The sequence below is a fragment of the Engystomops pustulosus genome, chromosome 11 (assembly GCF_040894005.1).
Source record: "Engystomops pustulosus chromosome 11, aEngPut4.maternal, whole genome shotgun sequence".
NCBI classification, from domain to species: Eukaryota; Metazoa; Chordata; class Amphibia; order Anura; family Leptodactylidae; genus Engystomops; species Engystomops pustulosus.
In genome coordinates this window covers 39,301,998-39,319,621 of record NC_092421.1, presented here as the reverse complement: position 1 = coordinate 39,319,621, position 17,624 = coordinate 39,301,998, and the positions used below count along the sequence as shown (strand labels likewise).

Genomic DNA, 17,624 nt, shown 5'->3' with positions numbered 1-17,624 from the left:
GTTCCTTGGGTTTCTACACTTAAGTTAAGTTTGTATGTAAGTTGGAACTGTATATTTTATAGTTGTAGCTCCAGACAAATTTTTTTTTTGTCCCAGTGACATGGGAACAAGGATTATGAATACAGACACCTTACATCTGATCATTGCAGCCTGGGACTAGAGTTAAGCATCCAGAGAGCTTCACCAGAGGTCACAGTGAGCAAAAAGGTCCGTCTGTAAGTCAGGTCCTGAAGAAGGGGACCGCCTGTATGTATATAAGGATTTTAAAACGCATTTCTCTACAACATACTGCTAACAGATTACAATGTTTGGGGGAGGTTGTTGACTCAGTTTAAGATATAACAGGCTATGGTATAAGAGTCTGTTTGTTAGGCATAGTTGATTGCTGGAACCCAACAAATTACAAGAATAGGGGTCTTTCAGTTCCATGTGTAAATAGAGAGGCGGAGTTCATGCATGGCCACTGCTCCTCTACCTATGTGATGGACTGGGTGAATATTTTTATTAATCTCCTAGTGCAGTGATGGCGAACCTTTTAGAGACCGAGTGCCTAAACTACAACCAAGACCCACTTATTTATCGCAAAGTGCCAACACAGAAATTTAATTTGAGATTTATACTCCCTTCTCTGTCACAGCTTTCATTGATACCAGCTCCTGAGGACACCAATAAAGCAGAAAATAGAAGAAATTTGGATGATCATTGTAGCTTTGCTCCAGGGTCCCATAAACAAGAATTATCAGGGCCGGAGCAGTAGCTACAATGATAATCTAGATCTGTCCACACCTTCCCATTCCTCCAGTAGTTCCAGGTAGCTCTGTCACTTTAAAATACCTCTGTGCACAGCAAGTCCTGGGCTGTCTGGGACTGCAAGAAGATACCTGGAGTCATCTCTGGTGATGGCCTGAGTGCCCACAGAAAGGGCTCTGAGTGCCACCTCTGGCACCAGTGCCATAGGTTAGCCATCACTGTCCTAGTGCATGGGTACTACTGCTCCATTCACACATGGGAATCATGGCACCACCAGCAATCAACCACTTGTGTTCACAATGAAAGTAACTATGTAACTATAGTTTAAGAGACCATGCAGACAGTCTATTTGAACTACAATACTTTTAGTTTATCAAAAATATGGATTTATCCAGGGTTAATTTGTGACAGGTCTCACACAGAACAGAACTTATTTGTTAGTACTTCACACTCTGATTTTAACACAAACCACTTTTTGCTTATACCTTATTTTTGACTGGTAGTTGGAAGAAAAGGATGTTTGCTGGTGGAGGCTAAAAAAGTATAAGAGTTCACCTTTGTTACATTATAGTGCAGACCAAAAAATGAAAATCCATACACTTAAATGAAATCTACCATCAAAATCAAGCATGATAACCATAGGACACTAACTTATAGTTCCAAGCACTGTGACTGTGGTAATCTTATATTTGTTATCCATGGATTTCTTCCTTTTAAAATCAACTTTTAAAACTATGCTTATGCACCTGAGGGGCTACCCTAGCCCCTCTGTGATCTGGCTTTACAGACGGTTACATTGTCTTACCCTCCCCCCTGGCAGGAAGTGCTCACTGTACAAGTGCTGAGGGAGCAGGGATAAGGGAGACACAGTGTAACAGTCTGTAAAGCCAGATCACAGAATGGCTAGGGTAGCCCCTCAAGCGCATTAGCGTAGTTTTAAAATGTGATTTTAGAATGATGGTGGCCCTGGATAACAGATGTAAGAAGATTACCACAGTCACGGTGCCTGGATCTATGAGTAAATGTCCCTGGTTTATCATGCTTGGTTTTGACTGTAGATTTTCCTAATTGGGCCTCTATGTCTCATTTTATACAAAAACAGATTAAAAATGCAGAATGTATTATAGTCACAAAACAACAACTTGAAGCATATGAAAGAATGATGACTTCTGTTACCCTCCAGGTTTAATCAGACTATTACTGATAGACATGTCAAATAAGCATTTAGTAGGTTAATTCTGAGGCTTGTCAACTTACATTTTTATGTATTAAAGCAATCAAAGAAAAAAAAAGAACCTTTGCAAAATGTCCAAAATAAAAATGGCAACTAAGGACATCACATTCATATTATTGCATCTAATTATAATTCATGTATATCTATTCAACCAAATAGCTGAGCACAAGACATGTTTCCATGTAATCTGCAGACCAATAATACATAGTGGTGGTTCGTTTTCATCCAGGAGAGTTCATGGTGATATTGTTTCTGCCAAAGACAATTTATTGTAGTATAAATTATTTGCATCATACTTGTCTATATTCATCTAAAGGATTATCCTTAGAATTCCTGATAAATGTGGAGTGGAAGAGAGAACAGCAGGTCATCCATAACAATCAAGTGTTAAAGGGGTTGTGCACTAAAAAAAGGAATAGATAAGGAGGCCTCTAAAATAATAAAATGTTTCTTGTCCATCCACAACCATTCCTGTACATATCCTCTTGGTCCGCATTGTGCTATACGCAATAGGAAATACTGGCACTTTTGGAAGCCAGTCTGGCATTATTATCCTCATGTTGCATTAGGATGGGTTTTTAGTTTCTACCTAAAATTTGTAACAGTCAGAGATGATCCTAAACTCTCTGCTGCCTGTGGTGAGCTGTAGAATAGCGCCACCCTTTTCCCCCAACCAGTAGAAATATATCAGGTTCTTTTTTGGAACGCATGTTCTCCATGGGTGTGAGAGATTATTTTTAGGTGTGAGGTCCTGCTTTGTGACTGTACTCCTGGTACTGCCCCCCCCCCATCTTGCTTCATATGGTGCTGCATGAGGCAGGAGTCTCAACTCGCCTCATGGCTGGTGCACCCCTAGTAAAAGTGCTTAAAAAATGGCTGCCTTTGTTCTAAGATTTGGATGCCGTGTCAAATAAAGGTGTCACAAAGTCAACCTTTTTTGACATCATGAATTGTGAAATTTGCTGTTGGCTAAATATATGATAGCACAACACCTACTCTATGTAAAGGGGTGTAAAAAACATTTGTTCCACATTTTTAAATCCTGTAAAACGTTCTCAATTAAAAAATGCTTGTCAGATATTTGTGTGGTTTAATATGATTGTTTATGAAATTTATAAGTGCATAAACCATTATAACTTCTGATAGATCCAATACACGACAAGTGATAAGGGTCCTTGGGTGACCTCCAAACAAACTGTAGGACCCTTAACACCTGTCAACAGCCGCTCATAGCAGGAGCTCTCATGCAGGAGCGATGTCTGAATGTCATTCATATGACCTTAAAAAACAAATTCCTGTATTAAAATTATGATTTTAGATTTAACTCTTTAAATTAAGTTGCATATTTTTTAATATTTATAGTTGATGTACTGTTGGATGTTCCTGCTGTGAGATAAAGATAAAAACTTGTAAACAGCCAATGTGGTCCAATGAAATGGAGCGATGGTGGGATGAGGGTGACCAAAACTAGTTACTAGGCACAATGGACAATGCTTGCAGCTTTGTTAGCCATTATTACTAAGCAATGGAAGAGCAAACTTAGTTCTCAACATGGTATCTGAACCGCACCACTAGGAGCAGACATGTTGAGGATGTATATATTACACTCAAAACCCTTAAGTGCTGTCAAGGTGTTAAATTAGGTTGAACTCCTTCAAGAGAAATAATCACTTTTATACTAAAAAAATGTTTAAGTTTAGTTTGGTTATTTGTTTGTTTATTTTTTTTTAAGAAAGTGAAAAATCCTTAGTTTAGCAGACTCATCATTTATGGTTAATATAAGTGCTTTCTCATCCTGTTCCTTATCTATGGAGAGTCGCTTTGCATTACACTTGTAGCCCATTGATGTCAATGACAATCTTGTGGTTCTCTATGAGAGTTGATCAATGGCATATATATATATATATATATATATATATATATATAGATTTTTAGATCAAAATGTTTAAAAGCAGTTTTCTGGAAGGCCAGCAATTACAGATTACTGTCATTCTGACAATCGGCACACCCAGTAACCAGCTAGATGAAGAGGGCAACTGTTGCATCTTCATTATTTTTTACCCGTTCGTACCTGCCAATGCAGCTTACTGTTCAGTGGCTCTGTCAATCAGGTGACTGGTGGGAGTGCATTGATCCAACCTCCAAGATAAGGAAAGTGTTACTTCTACATCATCCTCTGTCAGTACGGTACGGCTAAGGATGTGCTGATAAGTTTTCTGTCTTTTAAAGGTCTGAACACTGACTAGGGAACATCGACTAGTTGTCTCCTACCATTTAGAGTAGGTAGAGCTATTAGGCAATAACGGCTGGGAAAGGTATTGGCTTCAGGACCCACTGGAGGGAATTCATTAAGATTTGTGTTTAGAACCCAAGTCTTAAAATTCCTCCTGTTGGCAATCTACTTCGCCACTTCGACCTTTAGACCAGATTGAAAATGGCAGATTTTTTGCTATTGTCTCTGTTGTTTTTCCGTGAGGGTCTGAGAATGCCATAAACTGTCCGGGATGGGGAGATTCATGTGGTTTTGGAGTCAGAAAACTGTCAGAGAAGCCATGATGAATCTCCCCCACTGTCTTTGTTCCCATTTCTGCAAACAGAAATGTTATCAATCATTTGCAATGCTAGTAAATTTACATGATTTTAATAATATTTTTATTTTATTTAGTCATTTAAAGTAAACAAATGTTAGTTTGCAAAATAATGGCTTAAAATCAAAAAATTATGCAAATAAAAGTGATAATTTTCCTTGTACCTTTGTCTGACAATGGGGTGAAAAGTAATACCATTTCCATACTTTCCACTTGTCAGACCATAGCTGAAGAGTTGCTGACCTCTTAGCACTAAAGGAAAGGATTTTGTTAATAACCAGCCAGCTTTGTAGCTGTACCTCTGATACACTTTTCTTGATAGATATGAGGCACCAATTCTTTTGGGCACACCAGTTCTTTTGGGTATGTTTCTCTTCTTGAGCAGAGGTGAGGTAGTAAATATAGGTGTAATAGAAAGTGCTTCTAAGGCTGGTGGCAGCATGGGAGACTTATATTTGTGTCTACCCGTTGAAAATATTGAATGGGAACAAAAGGAACATGTCAGTATACAAAATAGGTGCTTTGTGAGAATGAAATGTTAAATACTGACCTAACATTGTGTTCAGACAATTCAATATCATATTTTCAAGATTTATATAGAAGTGTAAGCTTGAAATGTCTGGAATTTCTTGTAGGATACAATATTATTGGGTGTAGTGTATTGACTGGATACATGCTTGGAAACACATATAGTGGGATCCTATTCCATTTTCTTTACCCACCACTATAACCATGGAGTGACAGCTGAAGGATTTTCCAAAGTTTTATTGTTGGGGTTAACTAAATCGATAGTTATACCACTGACCATATAGATTGTTATTCTGTAGATTCTCCAAACTGGTTTTGCCAGTAGCATTTAGTTCAGTTTTTAGAACTCAAATTTTAGTGCATCCAGAAAAAAAGGAGATTTAGTCCGTCCTTTCTTTATTTTCTAAGCCATTTTAAATCCACACCTGCCTTTTGGATTAAACGAATGAAAAGGTTTTCCTAAGGCTACATATATTGTACATTTAGCCTTCTGTTATAAGGTTGTTTTGTGATTTTATATAAACAGTTATCTCATTGGGGACCTACCAGGAGTATACCCAAAGTATACCTAACAGAGGCTGAGGATGGATGTTGTATACCCCCTATATTATGGTCTTATGCTCTGAACTTATAAGTCCCTCAGCGTGAGGAAACCAGATGGAAATACTCAGCTTGCTAAGTATTTCTATGATGTGTTTTTTGTAGGATGCGACTTATAGTGGATGATTCTATCTTCTACCATATATGGATATGTTCAACATATTTGACAGGAGCTGTCCTGACTGAATCTACCCTTATCAGCTTCCTAGTCTCATATTAATTAAGCGTGCAGTTTTGTAGTTGCCCTTCACCATATGTCTATCATGGGTTTTTTTTTTTTGAGAAATCTGTAACCTGAATGAAGTCATCTTAAACTATATAAAAAATAAGTACTTCATAAGGCCTCATGCACACAAATGTATTTACGTGTAGCATACGGCCCAGTCATTACAATGTGCAATACGGCTTTTAATTTCAATGGGTGTATTGCGCAATGAAACGTTCTGTGCCGTGAGCGAGACATAAAACAATAAAGAGTGTGCCCTATTTTCTCCATTATTTCTGTCACGTATGCCCCATTTAAAGAAATGTTTAAAATATGTGCTGCATAAGGTTGTGCATCGTATACTGCCATATATACGTGCAGTATCCAGTGAGACCAGAACCAATGGGAGGAGAATACTGTCAGCCAGCCAATAGCCATCATCATCTGCCAGCCCACTATACAGTGATCAAAGGGGTGAAAAACATTTTGAATTTACAAAATAAAACTGTATACACAGAACAGCAAGAAACATACAGTCGTGTGCGTGAGTCCCTAGCATAACCACCAGAGGATGTACTGTACCTATGTAACAATACACCTAAAACACAAAAAAAATCTAACTTTCATGTAACAAGACCATATGTTGCATTTTTATATGCTCTAGATCCTGTCGTTCCATTTAAGGTTGCAGAAACTCGGCTGTTATATGAAGTGGCAGTGTTCATTACTTATTATTACCAAATAAATTAGTAAAGGGCTCTTAGAATCCTTAACTTGTAGAAAAACAGACCAAATATATTTTGCAAAACAAAAGCAGATTTTTTTTTAAATCACTTTAGAACTAACATTATTATTCATGGAGAATATATTGTGATTTGACATTTGTAGATAAATCTCTGGTGTTTTTTAAAAATGTTTTCAGGATTATAGAATTTAAGTTTACATTGTGTTTAGACATTTTGTATGGGTCTGAATTCGACCTGGAATCTCAAAATTAAATAGCCAAATTCTCCAGTACTCCTATAACATTCTTTGGTAGAAAAATCCTGCAAAAAAATCTTGTAAAACATTATTTATAAAATGTTTCTGTTGGGGAAGAGAAATGAGATACTTATGAAATAAATGTTATGAATCACAAACCTGAAGGAAAACTTAACTGTTAAACATTTACTCACAATTTGTTTAAACACAGGTTTCTACAGTGACAAAAGATTGAGTATCGGGTGTATAGAGTGATGGGGCATTTTATAAGAGACCAAAGAAAATTCACTCAACACTAATAAGTCTTTGCAGATGATGATGATAATGATATATTTATAGTTAAAGGGAACCTGTCACCAGAGTGCTATTTATTAGGGGACAGGTTGCCACAGCGTAGTTCTGTTATATGGTAATTGACATAAAGTATGTCAAATGTTACTCACAAAGATGGAAATTTCAAATTACAACTTAAGTCTACTCTATAATATATGCACTGTTCTCCAGACACCCCCCTCCCATATACAGGAGAGAGCGATTGTCTGCAGTGAGGAGTTACAAAAAGAGCAGTATATATATTATAGAGCAGACAGAATTTGTCATTTGAAATTTCCACCCCTGGGACTCTTCTGAAGAATCTGGCAGGGAGCCAGGTTAAGTTTCAAATTCTTTATTTCAAATACCATATAACACAGACATTAAAAAAAAAAAAAAAAAAAACATATTTGGCATATACAGCACTTACAGTCTATAGCAAACTGTTCCCTGATAAAAAAAATGGCACTCTGCTGACAGGTTCCCTTTAAAGACCAACTCAAAGTGGTAGCCACGATCAATACGTTTTTATGACTCTAAGTTATAATTCTTTGCAGTTTCATTGTGGGAAATATAAAATTCTGCGCATCTGCTTCCTACAGTTTCATAAACTGGAAAAAAAAGTATTAAATGGAGTAGAGTTGAGTGTTTAGAAGTTTGCCACATGTTCAAATCACAGACGGGATGTTAAATCAGATGAAAAAAATATGTCTAAAAAAGTTAGTAATTAAATAGAATCAAACACCACAAAAATATATTTATAAATGTCAAGTCTTGATGCTAAAGTGTGAATGTGTTAGGGAAAAAAAAGTCAGATAAACGAATAGAAGCAAAAAATGAATTGTATGTATACCTAGACTGCGCTGATATGGCACATGATATAGTGGAGGCTGCAGCAGACAAGTTCTTAGCTCCCTGGCTGGGTTTGATTTGTGAAGGAGAGATGGTGGCAGCTGTTGGTGCTCTGAAAATGATACGGCAAAGCATGAGACACAGAACAAACACAAATACGACAATAACACTCATGGTAAGACATGGTAACAAACATTTACAAGACTTTAGATGATGATCTACTTACTACGTAAAAGATATATGGCTTACAAGCCTTGAATGAGTAACAATTCCTGGCAGCTTTGAACCCCCTTACGCCACCTCCAATTTTGCCCAATGTTCTCATACACTTTCCATTGTATAATAGAAAGGAGAACTATTTTCACCATATTTGTATCCTTAAATGCGTGTCATACCATTTATTCCCATCATGCTTATTAGGCTGTCTGTTAGGTAAGTGGTTTCAGGCTGTCTGCTCCAACCCAGGACCACCCAATTTAAAACTGAGACTAATTAGCATATTAGTTGCCAAAAGTAACCGCAGTAATTGCTTCGGAATAGTTAGGCTACATGCACACGAACGTATGGCCACCGGGCAAGATAGGACATATCCTATCTCTATCCCGTGTATGGTGCCGCATGGCTTGCGGCCGTTCATATGTCCCCTCAATGGTTGTGTAATTACAGCCTTAGGCTACATGCACACTGCCGTGTGCCCGCCGCACCGTAGCACGGCGGGCACACAGCAGTGCGGGGAGAGGAGGAGGAGGTGAGCGCAGCTCACCCCCGCCCCTCTCCATAGGAAAGTATGGGCAACGGCGCTGTAATATGGGAAAAGATAGGACATGTCCTATCTTTTCCCGGGTTATGGAGCGGTACGGTGCCGCACGTGTGAGGCACAGTACCGCTTCCGTGCGATGCAGTCAGCCCATAGAAGTGTATGGGGGATGTATATCGGCCGTACATACGTCGGCCGTATATACGTCCTCCATACATGTGTGTGAATGTAGCCTTAGGCCAATGAATCATACTGTTATATCATAATTTTTTCTGAAATAATCTTTAGAAGCCTTCTTTTTAGTTTTCAAATGAGGCAAACATATTTCACTTAAGACAAATATGTCTCACCTTAGATAAAAAAGATGTTAGTAGAAGAAACCATACAAAGTGATGATAGATCCACCATGTGTTGCTTAACTTTCACTATGTCCACCAACTCTTTGTAATAGATGTTGCTCCACTTACTCGGATGCAGTTAATATTTTTTTAAACTATCCCCACAATTCCCAACCAATCCGTTCTGTGAGATTTGAAACACAATTGGGCATATTTATTAAGTATAGTACAAACTGCCCTGCATGTTCAGTTTGCCCGTGAATAGTGTAGAGGGCGCCAGATGCACTTTTTTTGCACCATTAACGTAGTCTACACATTTATCACATTTCTGTCGGACTTTCCATGTTATATTTGGCACACGGTCCGACTGAGCACATTGGAATTGGTGGAGCATTTCCTAGTAACTTAAGTTTTATCTTATCCCTACTGTAAGTGACCCTGTTATTTAACTCCTAGTATGGAAACACAAACTACAGTACAATGTTCTCGAAGCAGTATAGAATTCGTCCCTGCACTGTCACTACTAGATGGGACAAAATGTAACGTGTACAAATTTTTTTTGTCAAATAAGACTTTTATTTTTAAATGTTCCGTATTTAAAGTTCTGCTTCTCAGGAAAATATTAAACAATGGAGTGTATATTGAGGATATATATATATACTTATAGTAAGTAGAACCACATCTTAACACACAATTCTTTAGTAATGCACGTTATAATCAAACAAACAACAAAGCTGTTACAATAAGTTACATAGACAGACACCACATTACTTGACTTCATGGTATCTGAAAACAAAATTAGCAAAATTTCCTTTATATTTATTTATAGTTGGCAGTCTTAACACCTTTGAAATATTAATCTGTAGGCAATTCAAAATGTGTATCACAAGGTTCCCTGGAAAAAGAGTTGAGCAAATGGTAACACTCTTGAACATCTTAAGCTTGCAGGATACAGCAGACGACAGGGCAAGCAAAACATCTAATAGTGTGTAATAATTGTATGTTCCTCCTGAGAGTCCCTATTTATTGTTGCTCTCTTCTCATAGTGTTATTAATGAAGGGATTTCAACTTATGGACTTATTTACTCATCTTTAATGTAATAAACACCATAATGGGGAGTAAAAGGACTTTGCTCATCGACACAAATAGATGGTATATTGTGAGAATATGTCATTGGACCCATTACAATTTGTCATAACTGGAATTTAAATAAAAAAAAAACAGTTCCCCACTAGTAATGGCCACAATCAGTGCTGACATCAATTGTGGAATTTACTACTGGGGGGTTTGAGCCAAACCCTTTTTGCTGAAGTTCAGGTTTTCTCAACACTTGTCATCACTCTCACATCGGTGGTGGTCCACTACTCGGCGCACCATACGTGCGACCGTGCGTGTGTCTGAATAGGAAGTGGTTGTGCGCATGGTGCGCCGAGCGTGGACCACGGTGCGGTGAAGCTACTTCCTTTAAACGCTTTACATCTGTTTAAGAACATAAGGAAGATAAGCGCCAGCACCAGCTCACCCTGAGCTGGTGCACGGTATTTGCGGCTTAGAAGCACGATTCCAAGTGGTAAGTTTCTTTTAAAATTTTTGTTTGTGACCGGTGGTACAAATATTAAGAACAATTTGTAAAGAAAGCACTATTGAAACCTGATGGTGAACAAAAAAAAATTACACATCACAAATATAAGATGTATTACCTCTCAATGGAAGGTGAAAAAGCATCAGGCATGACATAGGCGGGAGCTGCAGCTGGAAGCGGTGACACTGTATGATGTGTGATGTATTGCTCAGCAGTAGCGGTTTGATGTGAAGAAGCAGCTGACACGTTGGCATGGTCTATGCTGGCTGATGCTGGTGCATGCTCAACTGGGCTACTGATTGTGGTTAAATTAGTTAAGAAACAGCATTAATATAAAACAACATATTTTCAGTTCTGTGGTTAAAGGGTTTTTCCGGCTTTGGGATATCATTGACCTCCACCCTCAAGCATCGAAATAATAGCACAAAGAAGGGACAGAAGTCCAGCTCTGTTCTCTAATTTGCAGCCTCCATTAACTTTAATGGGATTTCAGCTTCAGTTCTTGGGGTAGGCCACTGCAAAGAGGATGGAGCTGGACTTCCAACTCCAATTCTGGCACCAGAAGCTGATCATGGTGATCAAAACTCTCTAGTGATCTGATCCAAAGCTGGAAAAGTCCTTTTTCTGTAAAGCATAAGCATTATTTTAGAGCAAATTTCTAACTCTTAACATCAGGTTAACATCTCAAAATTATGAAATTATATCTTTATAGCAGTTTGAGGTCAATTTTTCTGATACAGAGCACAAAAAACTTGCATGTAAACATTCTAGCTTATAAGATAATGTCATAGTGTTGGATTGTTTAGGGCAAGAAATTCTCTTTCCCTTCTTTGCAAGTGTGCTGCCGCTCTGCTCAAATCACTAGGCAATAAAAAGCAGAATAGAGAGCACAACAGTACTTAACATCAAGAAAACTTTGTTTATACAGTGTTGTTGTGGCTCTGTATGAGAAAAGCTTATTTACATTACCTGAAATAAAAATAGTTATATATCAGGCATATTTAACCAGTGTAAGAGCTCATGCACACGAATGTGTGTGTGGATATTGGTGGGGAGTGTCCACAATCCGGACAGGAAAAGGATCTGCTCAATATTTTGACACTTGGCATAATTAAGGTCTTACCACACCGTGACCCTGCACAATATTAGTTTATGGGGGTTGTAAGTAGGCTGCTGTTAGTGCGGCCACCTAATGAGCAACAAACGCGGCTGTGTGCATGAGGTCTTACTTGTACTTATAAGGTCATTTGATATGCCAAGATATTATTGAGCAAAAATCAGTCATATATTCTGCATTGACATAAAATGTCTAGGATATATTAGATAATTTCAGTATGCAGTGCTGTTATACCAAATGTATCATTATAAGATTTGTTTTGCAAAGCCATTCCAAGTATCCCTGCAATGCACATTCCTGAATACAAGCTTAACTTTGTTTTGTAAAGTGCCAATAGATATCCATTTCACTAATATAGGGTAAAATCCCATGCAAACTGAAAGTCAAAGGGGATTATGCAGTATTTGTTGTAACAATACAAGAAACATATGGCTGCACTGGAGTTAGGATATGGACTACATAAGAAAATTATGAAAATTAAGCGTAAAAAGTTTTAGATGACAGTAAATACCTACGACAGAAACATCTTATCATTTTTCTGAAACGATTTTTGACACCCAATTTGTTGTAACCTTAAATAAGGTAAGACTAGGGAGAGGAAGAGTGTGAATAATACATATTATTTGTGTGTGTCTCAGCTGATTCTTATGCAATTAGTGCTACTGCTTTTGGCACTTAAAGGGGTATTGTCACCTGGGCATTGACATTTTAATAAAATTCTTCTGCCATATACATACATTTCTTCAATTGGAGGTTATTTAAAAAAAATTTCCTGCGTGAATATAATTTCCCATAAATGAACCATGTTGTCACTAGATTGTTGTCCTTGGATACGACCACTGCTGCTGGAGTGATTGCAAAAATAAACAAAGTTTTTGAAATGGCAAGGATTTACTGCATGTTCTACAGTTGTCCTGTGGTAATGAACGCTGAATGCAGGTGGTCAGGGAGGCCTCAATAGCGCATGTCTGGTCACTGCTGGATGAGGGCAGTGGTAGTCTAAGGAACGACTAAATTTATGGAAAATTATCTTCACACTAGTATTTTTTAATAACATGTAATTAAAGAAATGTGTGTTTATGGCAGATCAATTAAATAAAATGTGAATGCCCAGCTGGGAATATCCTTTTTAATATGTAATAGGTATGGTCCAGGACCACCCACCTGACAGTAAAGTATGCTCTTTTAGAAACTGTTTGAAATCATAGCCCAGAATAATGTCCAATGTTTCATGATTAAGGGTGTATAACCTGAAACAGGTTGGATGTTGTTCTGGGCCATTATGTTAATTATTTTCTAAAATAATTCAAAAAGTTGGAGTTGTTGAAGGTGTGGAAAGGACTTCTTTAAGGTGGTCTGGAAGAGTTATTTTTGTCATTGGAAGCTACAAAACAGAAGCTGTAGTAATCTTGGGAGTTTGTGAGCTTTCCTGCATTTTACAGTATGTCACTCAGTCATAGGCATCGACAATAATTGCATTAACTGTATGCCATTAAGCATTAACCGCAATGATATAATCTATACATGTAATATGTTTGCAGTAGATAAAATGGCACGTTGCACTAACTGGTATATCTATACATGGGAAGCACAAGACTTGGTCCTCAGAGTGTGAAAAAACCAAGATAACATTATGTAGTAGAGGGAAATGACATAGAGATTACAGTCTACAGATAAAGTGGTGCACATAATAGATGGAAGAGGAAAATTAGATAATCAGACATGTAAAGCAATGGAAAATACTGTGTCTGTAAAGAAGAAAATATACAATAGATAGGAGAGGAAAGTATTGTTAACAGTACACAGGAAGGATGAAAAAAAATTCCGTCAAACATTTTTGGATTACATTCTATAGAGAAGTGTTTTTTTCACCTTAGTACAGCTTTATGTGGTTGAACTCTGATGTTCAGTATTATGTATGATGTGTATAACTCCAATGAAGGCAGCTATAGATAAATATAGTGATAGAGTGCAAGAAAGTTTAGGGATATCTGGAATATTCAGTGCACGTAAGCAGCATTTACAAGCAGCAGAATAAAGCAGGAGAGGTGCCACCAGATTCTATACTAGGCTTTCTAAACCACCAAACTATGAGTATAAAAAAGCAACTCAATGGGAAAGATTTATCAAATGTGTCTGAGAGCAGAACTGTTCTAGTTTCCCATAGCAACAGATGTTTATAAAATTATAGCTGCGTTCTGATTGGTTTCCACGGGCAACTAGAACTGTTTTACCTCAGACACTTCCGATAAATCTCCCCGAATGTGTGTCTACAGGAAATGTATGATCATGAATTACCATGTTTGGAATCATGTTTTTATGAATTCAAATTTCATGTTTATAAAATTTTTCCATGGAAAAAAAAAATCCTGCGGTTTTGACACTGCCCACAAATTTTTACAATAGTCTGACCGTTTCTGTTCCGTTCACTGTTTGGAATGAAATTTTGTCCTTTTAATAAATCATACTGCACGTTGCCTCTATGTAGAAAATATACCATAGTCTGCAGAACTTTTGAAAAATGGTTTGCCACATTTTTTACTGCCCATTTTATATCCCAATAACTTCTCAGCAATGTTTCCTGCGCTAGCATTTATCTATTGGGTGTTGGAGTGAAATGTGCCAAATTTATTAGAGGCACATGACTTTTAATAACGACTCCCATCTCTGGCCCTTTGCAACAGAAATTTACATTAATGCTGGTTAAGAGCTAGTGTATATTCACATTACATTTTTCAGCAGTAAAGTTACTGGGCCATTGGAAATCTGGCCTTGCCCTATATTATGCTCTCTTTTTAAAAAAGAGGCATCAAATATTAAAAAGTTTCAAATGTTTCCTTAAAATGGGTTTTCAGCATTTTTATGCCAAATTTTGGGGGCATTTTTGAATCCTCCTAATAGTGAAAGTCAGACTTGAGCACTTAAAGAGGACCTGTTACCCATACAACAGATGTAGCAGTGTTACACTTCTAGCTTTATTGGAACCCTCCAGTAACGCTAGCAGACACTGCCGCGATGTACAATAGAAACGCTGAACTGCCCTCTAAGTGGTCGGGCGTATTCATAATGGGGAAGGATAAGTAAGTAGCTCCTGGTGCCTTTTATATGGATGACAGGTCCTCTTTAAATTATGATAAACCAATAACTTTATAACCAACAAATACCCTCGACAGTCAATAAGTCAAGGAATAGGGACTCTCATTAAAGTAAATATCCACTCCAGTGGTCAGAAGAACTAAAAATGCCTATTCAAAGAACATAAATCACATGAAAATAAATGATAAAAATCTGTAAATGAAAAAAAATGCCACAAAAGCATTGTTAGGAATGTAGTAGGTGCTGAACGAAAACTACAATATTCAAAATGTTATGAGGTTAATGCCTGTTACCTTATACCTTTTAAAAGAGGATGTAACAGGGGGTGAAGGTTTAAGTACTTTCTGGCTGGTATAAGTGGGTTGTCTTGGATTTTTGTCGGCACCAAACCTCACGGTATAACCTCTGGCAGGTAATGCATTTGTCTGGATAGAATTGCCATTCACGGTTGAAGTCTTAGAAGGTTGCCAAACCCTAGGGGCACTTTGTGGCAATGAAGTTCCTGCAGGACTGGGTGATAAAAATTACAGTGTGCATTCAGCACATAATTTAGCCCTTTAGTTGAATTTCAAAGACTTTGTTTATTCCTTGAGTGAAATGCATTGTGTACCAATACTTCATTATTAAAGGGAACCTGTCACCAGCGAGATGCCTGTTAAACCCCTAAACATACCTTTAGAGGATATAGTAAATGCTGTCCAGGCATGTCCTTATAACGCTGGTGTGCCTGCTATATGCTGAAATATCACCTTACATTCCAAGTGTTCTACTAGTTGGGGCGGTGGGGGGATTTGGGGTTGACTAGTCAAGTGTGCACCTAGCCTCCGGCCAGGTGTGTCATCAAAACTCCACCATTATTTCTCTTTTCTTTTCTTTTCTTCTCCATCCTCTCTGTCTCTGCGTGCATCCAGAGGGAGAAAGGTGCACAGCGCATAAGCTAGTGCGCAGCTTGGGGCGCAGCTTTGGGCGCATTCTCTATGTGCATTTCTCCCTCCGGCTACGCACAGGGCTGGAGAGGAGATACTAAACTCACTGTGCATGTCCGAGATTTCGGACGAGATCGCAGAGGAAGGGCAGGAATCACCTGAAAAGAGAAATAAAGGTGGAGTTTTGATGAGGCACCTGGCCGAAGGCTGGGTGCACACTTGACTAGTCAACCCTAAAGCCCACACCCCTGACTAGTAGATGACTTGGAATATAAGGTGATATTTCAGCATGCGGCCAGCACACTAGCGTTATAAGGATATGCCTGGACAGCATGTACTACAGTATGTTTAGGGGTTTAACAGGTGTTCCGTTGGTGACAGGTTCCGTTTAATCATTTCTACAGTAATAGACGATATGCTGTATTGAAGGTATCGCAATTAACGGCAGAAGTTACCTTGCTTCTGGAGATTTGGGTGCATTTTCCTTGCCGCTGTGAAAGAAGAGCATAAGGTGAACGTGCTTATTACCTGCCCAATGCAAATATCCCAAACGTTTAAGATGATGGACATACCTGCTATGTGTGATGCACATTTCAGCCATGACTCACTCAGTCAAGATAATTGATAGGTTTACTGAGCTATACCTAATATTATACTCTTGGCTTCATGTCAAGCCGTAGAACTTTTCCATCTACCATTGGTCCTGGAAATTTGATTCCTTGATACTTAGCCGTAAGTCAATTGGGCAATTTTTTTGATGCAAAAAAACTTGTAGTGGACGTTTTTACATCTTTAAAAAAGCTGTGTGCATGAGTTCTAACATTGAAAGCATTTGTGGGCTGTACGACCTTTCGATCACCTTTTAGTTTGTATTAGTTGCAAAATCCATTTTCATATATTCATAAATTGGGACTTTTTGATGCAGTGAAACCTGCCATTTTTTTTGTTTATTTTTATGAGTTATTGGTGATTTGAACTTTTATTTTTTCCAATTTATTTTTTACTTTTTCTTTTAGACACCATAGAGCACTTTAACCTTCGGTTGTCTCATTGATCCTACCATATACTGCCGTATTAAAGCATGGCAGTATATGGCATTTTTTGCACATGATCTGTTACAAAGACCCCAGGCTGTCACAATGACAAATAGTTGCGCCCCAATTAGGTCATGGTGCCCATGCTTTATGGTGTGTAAAGGGTCAACACCTTTGATTGGTGTCAGCACCGATTGAGGGTATTAACAATTGGTATCTGCAGTGGTATGCAGCAAACACTCAGTCTGTATAGAGAAGACTCAGCCCGTTCGCCCTCTCCATTCACCCCTTGCCGCAAGCCGACATACTATTGCGTCAGATTCCTGCAAGGAGTTAGACTTTTACATATAATTTTCACAGCTTTGAGCTACATCCTGACACAACTAGCGTGACACTAGAACTACAAAAACAGATGGTTGCTTAGCATTACGACTGAAATCTGACCAAATTATGATCAAAATTGTGTGATTTGACACTCATCAGCTTTTTCCTTCTGGTATAGTCCTGTACGGTATACTGGAATTCTTGCTGATGCTGATCAGCGGACAGAATGAAATTTCTTGTGGAGGAAACACCTGGGTAATTACTACGTCTTACTGCAGGAGAAACGCTCGAAAAAAAGTAAATCTACTGCAGTTATAAAGTTTCCTTGGCTTGTGAGTCATGGATTTTAATGTGTTTGGTGAAGCTGAAGTGGAAAGATGAAAGAAATGGTGGAAAACA

General features: G+C 38.1%; 1 protein-coding gene across 18 annotated transcripts in view; it reads right to left on the bottom strand.

Moving 5' to 3' along the window:
- The window catches only part of LDB3 (LIM domain binding 3), a 118,155-nt gene that overhangs the window by 30,462 nt on the left and 70,069 nt on the right, over nucleotides 1-17,624 (bottom strand). For 6 of the 18 annotated variants that reach the window (XM_072130750.1, XM_072130762.1, XM_072130755.1 and 3 more), the window contains 5 exons: nucleotides 16,323-16,358; nucleotides 15,242-15,451; nucleotides 8,052-8,162; nucleotides 4,872-5,033; nucleotides 1,236-1,283 (listed from right to left, as the gene is read on the bottom strand). In XM_072130750.1, coding sequence (XP_071986851.1) covers nucleotides 1,236-1,283; nucleotides 4,872-5,033; nucleotides 8,052-8,162; nucleotides 15,242-15,451; nucleotides 16,323-16,358 — 567 coding nt within the window. Of the gene's footprint in view, nucleotides 1-1,235; nucleotides 1,284-4,871; nucleotides 5,034-8,051; nucleotides 8,163-10,846; nucleotides 11,024-15,241; nucleotides 15,452-16,322; nucleotides 16,359-17,624 lie in introns of all 18 variants that reach the window. The other 12 variants (XM_072130757.1, XM_072130767.1, XM_072130751.1 and 9 more) reach the window with 11 other exon arrangements.